The sequence below is a fragment of the Mandrillus leucophaeus genome, unplaced genomic scaffold (assembly GCF_000951045.1).
Source record: "Mandrillus leucophaeus isolate KB7577 unplaced genomic scaffold, Mleu.le_1.0 Scaffold1014, whole genome shotgun sequence".
NCBI classification, from domain to species: Eukaryota; Metazoa; Chordata; class Mammalia; order Primates; family Cercopithecidae; genus Mandrillus; species Mandrillus leucophaeus.
In genome coordinates this window covers 93,400-104,026 of record NW_012098255.1, presented here as the reverse complement: position 1 = coordinate 104,026, position 10,627 = coordinate 93,400, and the positions used below count along the sequence as shown (strand labels likewise).

The 10,627-nt window shown below is 40.4% G+C and overlaps 1 protein-coding gene across 5 annotated transcripts in view; it reads left to right on the top strand.

Moving 5' to 3' along the window:
- Window positions 1-10,627, top strand: part of SDHC (succinate dehydrogenase complex, subunit C, integral membrane protein, 15kDa) — a 52,099-nt gene that overhangs the window by 18,518 nt on the left and 22,954 nt on the right. For all 5 annotated transcript variants that reach the window (XM_011976003.1, XM_011976011.1, XM_011975997.1 and 2 more), the window contains one exon: window positions 7,325-7,386. In XM_011976003.1, the coding sequence (XP_011831393.1) occupies window positions 7,325-7,386 (62 nt within the window). The remainder of the gene's footprint in view (window positions 1-7,324; window positions 7,387-10,627) is intronic.

Genomic DNA, 10,627 nt, shown 5'->3' with positions numbered 1-10,627 from the left:
TTTTTTTACTTAGCATAATGTTTTCAGAGTTCATCCATATTTTAGCATATATCAGTACTTTCTTCCTTTTTATGGCCGAATAATATTTCATTGTATGTACATACAATGTTTTATTTACCCATTTATAAACTGAATGACATTTGAGCTGTTTCCACTTTTTGGCTATTACAAATAATGCTGCTATGACCATTTATTTGTGTACAAGTTTTTGTGTGCACATATGTTTCATTTCTCTTGAGTATATACCTAAGAGTAGAATTATTGCATCATATGGTAACTCTATGTTTAACATTTTTTTTTAGGAGTAGAATTATTGCATCATATGGTAACTCTATGTTTAACTTTTTTTTTTTTTTTTTTTTTTTAAGACAGAGTCTTGCTCTGTCACCAGGCTGGAGTGCAGTGGCGCAATCTCAACTCATTGCAACCTTCACCTCCCAGGTTCAAGTGATTTTCCTGCCTCAGCCCTTGAGTAGCTGGGACTACAGGCATGCGCCACCACACCCAACTAATTTTTGTATTTTTAGTAGAGACAGGGTTTCACCATGTTGGTCAGAATGGTCTCGATCTCTTGACCTTGTGATTCACCTGCCTCAGCCTCCCAAAGTGCTGGGATTACAGGCGTGAGCCATGGCGTCCAGCCTATGTTTAACATTTTGAGTAAATGCCAGACTGTTTTCCAAAGTGGCTGCACTAGCAGTGTATAAGGGTTCCAGTTTCTCCACATCCTCACCAGCACAACTGGTAAAATCCATATTTCTGCTAAAATCTCTTCAGGGCAGTCTGGGCTTTTTAAAAATCATGGTCCTAAAAATTCTTTTAGTCCCTTCCCACTGCCCAATTTCAAAGGCACTTCCACATTTTTGGGTATTCATTACAGCTGCATTCCTCTTCTAGTCACCACAATCTATACTGATTTTCTATTTGCTGCCATAACAAATTACTGCAAATTTACTGACTTAAAACAACACAAATTTGTCTGACAAGATCTCCCTGGGCTAAAATCAAGGTGTTGGCAGGGTTCTGTTTCCTTCTGGAGTCCCTAGGGAAGAATCCACGGCCTTGCCTTTGCTAGCTTCTAGAGGCTTTCTGAATTCCTTGGTTTCTGCCCTCCTTCCTCTGTCTTCAGAACCAGCAATGCTGCATTGAGTTCCTCAGTCACATCAGGTTGACCCTGCTTCCGTCATCTCATTTCTTCTTTGACGCCTTTCTTCTGTGAGCCTCTTCTGCTTTTCTTTTTTCTCTTTTCTCTCCTCTGCTGTTAAAGACGTTTATGATTACACTGGGCCTGTCCTAATAATCTAGGATAGTCTATGTTGTTTTGTTTTTGAGACAGGGTCTCACTGTGTTGCCCAGGCTGAAATGCACAAGTTTTCTACAAGTTTTTAATAAAACTTGTGGAGCATGATCATGGCTCACTGCAGCCTTGACCTCCCAGGCTAAAGTGATCCTCCCAGCTCAGCCTCCCAAGTACCTGGGATTATAGGGATGCACCACCATGCCTGACTAATTTTAAAATATTTTCTGGAAATGGAGTTTGGCCATGTTGCTCAGGCTGGCTTTGAACTCCTGGGCTCAAGCTGTCCTCCCACTTTGGCCTCCCAAAGTTCTGGGATTACAAGTGTGAGCCACCACACACAGCCTAGTCTGTTTATCTTAAGGTTGTCTTATTAGCACCTTAATTTCATCTGCAACCTTAATTCCCCTTTGCCATAAAAGGTAACATATTCATAGGTTCTAGAGATTAGAGCATGGATATCTTTAAGGAGGCCATTATTCTGCCTATTACAACTTCTTAATACTTGGGTATGCATTTCCTCAATTGCAAGACAGTCTCCAAAGTACAGCCATCACAGTGTTACTGTCTAAACCTTAGTTCCATTCAGATTTTGCCACTTCTCCCATTAATGTCCTTTATAGGCCTAAGATTGAACCTAGAATTATATATTACATTTAGTTGTCATGTTTCTTTTTTCTACAGTATGGGAGAGATTTTTAGTCTTTCCTTATTTGTTATGACCTGGACATTTTTAGAATGTTCCTTAATTTGGGTTTGTTTGGTGTTTCATGATTTATATATTTTTGGCAAGAATACGCCTGCAGTAATACTATACTTCTGTCAGTACACTGTATCAGGAGGCATGTGCTGCTGCTGATTTAACCCACTACTGGTGATGTTAACTTTTGTCACTGTTTAAGATGTGTCTGCTAGATTTCTCCTGTAAAGTTACTGAATAAGGATGTTTTATTTATTAATACATATTTTGGCAGGAGATACTTTGAAACCTAAATATTCTTTCTTATGAGATACTTACTCACCAGTATCTGTTGGAGGTACTTGCCTAAATCATTTATTACTGTGATAGTTGCCAAATGTAATGTTACTAATTTTATATATTATAATAATATTTTCTAGATTTATTTGTTGCGATAGGGTAAAGCTTGCTTTCTTTATCAGTATGGACTCAAGGATAACATGGATCAAGCATTAATTTCCCCAAAGGATTATACTTTGTTATTATTTATTTTGGTGTTCAAATTGTCCCAGACCTGGCCAATAGGAGTTCTTCAAGATGACTCCTGGGAAATCAGTGTCTGGGTGCTAGATGTGCTCATTGCTACTAGGATGTCATTGCTTCTAGGCCCTCTCTGTGGATAGAGATAGCATATATGTGTATGCAGTCTCTGTCACACACATACCACATGTGTGTATATATAAGTAGATACATACATCATACATATATATATACATACATCTCTGTTTATCTCATCTTCAAAAGTGGCATTGACAGTGGTTTTTGCTGATGTCTTTGAAGATAAGTCCCTGTAAATCTGCTTTTTGTTTTTTTAGGCTAACCCAGCAAAGCATCTTGAGCTGTGCTACTCTCTTGGGTTCCTGCCAGTGAGTCTGCCCATTTTTTAACCACCTCCACAAATACCATAATCCTTCAGTTTTTTTCCAAGCCAGATTCCAGGAATAATCCTGTTTGTAGAAACTGGACTTGCCACTAAAACAGAAGGAGGCTAATAAGTGATCTCATTTCTTGCTGCTCAATCGTGAAACTTTCTTTTTTAAGAGATAAAAGTTTTAGGAAGGCCTGATGCAGTGGCTCAATGCCTGTAATCCCAGCACTTTGAGAGGCCAAGGTGGGCGGATCACAAGGTCAAGAGATCAAGGCCATCCTGATCTTAGGTGAAACCCTGTCTCTACTAAAAATACAAAAATTAGCTGGCGGTGGTGGCTCATGCTTGTATTCCCAGCTACTCGGGAGGCTGAGGCAGGAGAATCGCTTGAACCCGGGAGGTGGAGTTTGCAGTGAGCCGAGATCGCGCCACTACACTCTAGTCTGGCGACAGAGCAAGGCTCTGTTTCAAAAAAAAATAAAAAAGTTTTGGGGAATAATTATAGTGAAAAAGACAAAAGAGCATCCCAAATTATTCTGAATCTGTATTTAAAGCCCTGGCCTTTTTTCGTAGGTCATATAAAGAATGGTTGTAGGTTGGTGAGGTGAGTCTTTCACTACCTTATTTGCTTTTCTGGTTATGTAACTCCAGACATACTTGGGGGAAAAATAGCAGCAGGGAGCACAGGGCTATATCCAGATTGGCATGTCAGGGAAAGATATCTGAGATAACTGAAGTCATATTTTCTATTACCCATTTTTTGGATTTTTTGAAAGAGGCCTAGAAGTAAACAGTTAGTGATGTTAAACATCTTTTCATGTACTTATTGGCCATTGGCAGTCTTGGCTGTTGGAGAAATGTTTTTACTTTCTGGAGGTATTTTTTATTGTTTTTTTGCTTTTGAGGCAGAGTCTCCCTCTGTTAACTCAGGCTGGAGTGCAGTGGCGTAATCACGGCTCACTGCAGCCTCGACCTCCCAGGCTCAGGCAGTCCTCCCTCCTCAGCCCCCCAAGTGGCTGAGACTATAGACACATGCCACCACGCCCGGCTAATGTTTGTATTTTTTGTAGAAATGGTTTTTTTGACTTTTTTTTGCCGTCTTGCCCAGGTCTCAAACTCCTGAGCTCAGGCATTCTGCCCACCTCAGCCCCCCAAAGTGCTAGGATTACAGGCATGAGCCACTGTGCCTGGCCACATCTTGATTTTCTATACTTGACTCTTACCTAATGTTCAAACAGGGACTAGTGAAGAAGACTTGTCTTTGCTCCATGATGCCTGAGGCCTCAGCTGGAAAACACAAAGGCTAGAGCCTGAATTAATCTGAAGATCCAGTCACTCAAATGTCTTGGGTTGATTCTGGCTGTTGGATGGGGCGCTTATTTTCTCTCCACATAGGTCTTTTCACATATCTGTGTAGGCTACTTTGGGTTTCCACATAGCATGAGGAAGGAAGGAGAATTTGTAAGTCATGCAGCATCACTTCTGCCGCATTCTACTTTTGAGGCAGTCGGTCATCAAGTCCTGCCCAGGTTCAAGGGTAAGGCTAAATACTTGCTTGATGAGAAATGACAAGATTCTGGAAGATCATGGAGGACTGGAAATAATGTTGTGGTTATTTTTAGAAAACAAAATATTTTAGCTTGTCATTACTGGGCTAGCCGGGCTATGATTTTAACCGTTTTTGAAAATTAGGGTAACATTTGAATTCAGCAGTTTCATATTATATGACTCCCATTTTCTGTATCAGTATTTCTGAAACATTTCCAGAACAGTGCATATGTTTCTTCTATTAGCTCTTTCAGTCAAGGGATTTGATTCATCTGGTCCCAGAGCCCCAAGTTTGTTGGAATCTTCCAATTTCCTCACCTCTTTAGGGTTTCAAGTCTTTCAAATCAATATTTGTTCTGTCTTTTTCATGCTGATAATCATTCTCTTTGACAAATAAAATAGTTGTGCAATCTGTTCACACTCTGTCATCAATTAGCATAAAATTGTTCATCCCAGTTAGGAGGCTCTCTGTGTCAGAATACAATTTTAAAAGCTTTTTTTTGTTGTCCTTGAAATTTTTGCAAGCCTCAGCTCATTCTGGGTTTCGGTCTCCTGATTCTTCTTACCAAATTATGTCATCGTTCTCTGTCCTTGGTTATGTGGCTGTTCTTCCACCTTTTATATTTCTGTTGTTAAATCTGAGTTGATCAGAGTGGTATCTAGCTAGTATTAATATTTTTAATTTATTTGGAAATACTCCTTTCTTACTGTGACCATTTTCATTATGTAGGCAGAATTTTCTTTTGAGATCTTTTTAACCTCCTTATTTCTCTTTAAAGTGTTGAAGATATGGTTTGATTACGCTAAGTATTCTTTGTCTAAGCTAACATTCCAAAGTGAGTGTTAGCTTTCTTCAGAGATTCTTGTTATTTCCATTTTACCCACCAGTTCTCTCTTGAGCATGAGAACTAGGTCTAGAATAACAATGTTGGTTGTCCTTCAGTGGAAAGTTGATGATTCATAATTTAAAAAGAGGTTTGATGACAAAAAGTATTTCAGAACTACTGTGGATTAAGAACTATATACTAAATCTAGAAGATTGGATATAAACATTTGGGATAGGTAATTTATTAGGAAATAAGTGGTATGTTCAGTTTGGATATTTTGGGGCATATAATAAGGGAGGATTCAAGGATGACCATATATTATATGAAACTATGAAACTCAGGTTTTCTTCCATCAGTGTTATACCTGGAGAAACAGAGGGACCCAGTTGGTATTACAGTGATTACTTTCTTTTTTTTTTTTTTTTGAGATGGAGTCGTGCTCTGTCGCCCAGACTGGAGTGCAGTGGCATGATTATGCCAAACTCCGCCTCCTGGATTCAAGCAATTCTCTGCCTCAGCCTCCTGAGTAGCTGGGATTATAGGCATGCACCACCACGCCTGGCTAATTTTTGTATTTTTAGTAGAGATAGGGTTTCACCGTGTTGGCCAGGCTGGTTTTGAACACCTGACCTCACGATCTGCCCACCTCGCCTCTCAAAGTGCTGGGATTGCAGGTGTGAGCCACCGCGCCCGGCCTATAGTGATTACTTTCTAATTGTACCAACTGTATTTATTTATTTGCAGGCAAGATCTCTGTCTCTCTCTCCCCACCCCGGGCTGGAGTACAGTGGCACAGTCATAGCTCACTGCAACCTGGAGCTCCTGGCCTCAAGTGACCCTCTCACTTCAGTCTCCCAAGTAGCTGGGACCACAGGCCTCTGCCATCACACCCAGATTTTTTTTTTTTTTTTTTTGGTGAAGATGGAGGGTCTCGTTATGTTGCCTGGGTTGGTCTTGAACTCCTGAACTCAACACCCCCCGCCGCCTAGGCCTCCCAAAGTACTAGGATTATAGGTGTGAGCCACTACACTACCTCCAACTTTAATGAGTGTCTTTGACTCATGTTTCTCCTTGGGAAAGGAGTTTTGAGTTATAATCATGTTTTTTTCCTTAGCCCTATCAGTGATGCAGTCTGGTAAAGGTAGGGATCCTTCTCCGTAAATCTGTTTTCTTCTTTCTTTATTTTTTTTTAACCTAATCCTGATACAGTGTTTTGTTTTTTGTTTTTTCTCCTGGGTTCAAGCGATTTTCCTGCCTCAGCCTCCCGAGTAGCTGAGATTACAGGCATGCATCACCACACCCAGCTAATTTTGTATTTTCAGTAGAGATGGGGTTTCTTCATGTTCATCACGCTAATTGCGAACTCCTGACCTCAGGTGAGCCACTCGCCTCAGCCTCCCAAAGTGCTGGGATTATAGGCGTGAGCCACCGCACCTGGCCCAGATTTGTATTTTTAAAGTAAAAAGTAGAAACATGGCTGGGCACGGTGGCTCATACCTGTAATTCCAGTACTTTGGGAGGCTGAGGCAGGCAGATCACAAGGTCAGGAGTTCAAGACCAGCCTGGCTAAGATGGTGAAACCTCTTTACTAAAAATACAAAAATTAGGCGGACCTGGTGGCAGGTGCCTGTAATCCCAGCTACTCAGGAGACTGAGGCAGGAGAATCTCTTGAACCTGGGAGGCAGAGGTTGCAGTGAGCTGAGATCGTGGCACAGCACTCCAGCCTGGGCGACAGAGCAAGACTCTGTTCCCAGGGTAAAAAAAAATGAAAAGACAGGAACGCAAAAGCTGGTTTTTTTTGTTTTTTTTTTTAAAGAAAATATTACCTATTCAGGAGAATTGCTTGAACCTGGGAGGCGGAGGTTGCAGTGAGCTGAGATCGTGCCGCTCGCTGCCAGCCTGGGCAACAGAGTGAGAATCTGTATCCAGGAAAAAAAAAAAAAAGTGCCTGTTTCAGAATTAGTTTATATTTTTGCAAAGATAGACTCTCTACTATGGTGCTATCTTTTCCTTTTTAAAATTGTCTTTGTGTGTTTCTTTACAGTTGGTCTCTTCCCATGGCGATGTCCATCTGCCACCGTGGCACTGGTATTGCTTTGAGTGCAGGTATGTATATATGTTTTTACACACATACATGGGCTTCTTTGAAAAACTTGGCTGTTTCACTGGTCCTAGTCTCTGCTTCCTTTGAAACTCAGCACTTGATTTAGAGGGAACAATACATCTCTTTTAAGTTTATTGTTCCTTCATCCCTTTAACAATTAATTATGAGTTTACACTGTGCTCAGATTCTTTTTTTTTTTTTTTTTTTTTTGAGACAGTCTCGCTCTGTTGCCCAGGCTGGAGTGCAGTGGCACGATCTCAGCTCACTGCAACCTCTGCCTCCTGGGTTCAAGCAGTTCTCCTGCCTCAGCCTCCCGAGTAGCTGAGATTACAGGCGCGTGCTACCACGCTTGGCTAATTTTTTGTATTTTTAATGGAGACAGGGTTTCACCGTGTTAGCCAGGATGGTGTTGATCTGACCTCATGATCCACCCACCTCAGCCTTCCAAAGTGCTGGGATTACAGACATGAGCCACTGCGCCTAGCCCAGATTAGTTTCTTAGCAAATTTTTAAACCATTCCCTAGCACTTCTTGATATCGTATTTATTGAAATTATAGAGAGCAGAGAAATGTAATAGAGATGGGCTGGCTGACTGATCGTTGATGGAACACAGTCCAAGATAAATCATCAACCTTATTTTTCCAGAAGGTCAGTTTTAGCACCCATTCTTATCACCTAGACTTGCTCAGTCCCCCAAAGACTAGCTCACTGGCCAGTCTCACAAAATCTTGATTTACAGATCAGAATGTCCATTCATTCATTTATATAATATGAACTGCAGCTACAGAGTGAATTGTTTACTGGTCTTAGATAATTAGTACATCCTTTTTAGGTAGGAAGGTTTATTATGTGGAGTGCCAATTATAATCAGTTTTCTGGGATCTGGTGTATCTTTTCACAGTAGGGATATACTTTACAAGAGGGTCAGCCAGATTTAAAAATTATGTCTGGCTGGTGATGGAGACATAGACATTTTTGCTTTTTTATTTTTATAGATTTATTTTCTCACAAGAATATGCATGTAACATATTTTATTTTTACTTTCTTAGCTTTCCTTTATTTAGCCTTATAGCATACTTTGCTCTCCTACCCCCACCAAAACCAGAAACAAAAACTAGATTATGTTCCCTAGATACACACTCTCAAAGCATTCTAGTTTTTCTTTCATAATCATGGTTGTCATTTACTTGTTCATTGTTGTTCTTCCTTACTGGATTGTCTGTTCCCTGAGGGCTTAGACTGCATCTGTTTGTATTTTTAATCATCTAGTATGGTACCTAGAATGCAGTAGATAATTTAGTAAATATTTGGTGACTACAAAATGAATACCACTCTCTTTTTTGTTAATGTGTTTTATATATTTGTGTCCTAAATTTCTATTCTGTTTATAATCATACTTTCTGGCTCTAGAAGTATCTTATTTTGGTCCCCTGCATACTGACTGTAATAACTGCCTAACTAGTATTGTATTTCAACTGGCATTTCTGTGCAATGCTATTCAGTTCAGTGGGAGCAGAGGTTATCGGACATTAGAGTGTTGCATAGGTAAATCTGAGTTTGTTCTCTATTAGTCTCCATGAGACCTTGGGGGAACTTGTGTTCTCTCCCAGCAAAGGTGATCTAGCCCTTATATATCCACAGGAAGAACAGATGCAAACTAGGAATAGTGGAGTGCTTTCTAAAAGAAGTGCTCCAATGAACTGTTAGCACATATTCAACAAGACTTCTGTTCCAAGTTGATAGTCCTAGGACCTTTGCTGGCAAAGGAAAATGAGCTTATGACTTAGAACAGTGTGTAAATCCCTGCTGTGTGTACAAACTCTTCTCTCCTGTGGATAGTTCCCTGGTATGTCTGTTTTATTGTTTTTTTTTGAGACGGAGTTTCGCTCTTGTTGCCCAGGCTGGAGTGCAATGGCACAGTCTTGGCTCACTGCAGCCTCATGAGACCAGCCTCCCGGTTCAAACTATTCTCCTGCCTCAACCTCTCAAGTAGCTGGGATTACAGGCACCCACCACCATGCCCGGCTAATTTTTGTATTTTTGGTAGAGATGGGGTTTCTGAACTTCTGACCTCAGGTAATCCGCCCACCTCGGCCTCCCAAAGTGCTGGGATTACAGGCGTAAGCCACTGTGCCTAGCCCCTTAGTATGTCTTTAACCTCATCCTAGGGAATAAGAGGAAATATCTTGCCTAGAATCGGTATGAAATTATATACCTGAGAGACAGAAGCCCCACTGTTTTACCTTATGTAAAGCTCTGTCTGAGCCCCTCCATCTCGTCTCTTTTGGTACTTTAGCCTGGGAGCAATGCCTAAGTTTTATTCATCACATGAGGCATCATTACAGTCTTGCCAGGAGATGGCCCATTTGTACAGAGTAAAGCAGATGGCAGCCTTCGGGTCCCAGCGCGTAAGTGTGCTCTTGCTCCAGAAATTTGGTGCCAAATAGAGCTGTTGAGGTAGGAAAGGGAGTTTCTCTTGACTTTTGCTTTGTCAAAGCAGTGGTGGTATTGGAAAAGTGCTCTTGTTTCTGTCTTCTGAAACCCTGCAGGATCTCTCCTAGACTTCTGTAGACTTATGTTTTTAACTGACGTGGTCATCAGTAGGGCTAGTGGCTCTAGTGTAGGGATCCTGTATTTAAGGAGCTGCTGATGAGACATTGGCAGGAATTATCTGAATCTAAGTCTCTGCTATTTGCAATCTCATATATGTGTGTGTGTGTGTATATTTATATATGTCTATTTATAGACATATATATGTAGTTTTGTTGATAAGGATAGAGACTCCTATCTAAGATCTGATGGCATCATTTCTGTTCTTTTTCATTCTTTTGGTTGGTAAAGGGATGATGGAATCAAGGTATAAGGATGATTTGTGTTTTTAGGAATCCATATGTAGCTCCTGGTTTTTAACCTGCTGGCACTGAGCTGGTGGGGATAATAGGGAAAATCTCAAGATTAGGCTATTCTAACTATAGATTCATAATTATTTTTATTTCTGCTTACTTAGAATAAGAAATTTTTAGATTGATTAAGGAATTTCTAGATGGATGCTTTCTACTCAGTTTGGTGATATTGATGAACAGATTTAATCCTAAAAACCACTGAAAGAACAAGAGCAGTTTATTTATTAGGCTGTAGTTTCCCTTATTATCTCAATATATGTGTCACCACTAAATGAAAAAAAGGATATTGACTTTTTTATACACTATAATGATAAAAAATATATTCATCTGGGCCGGGCA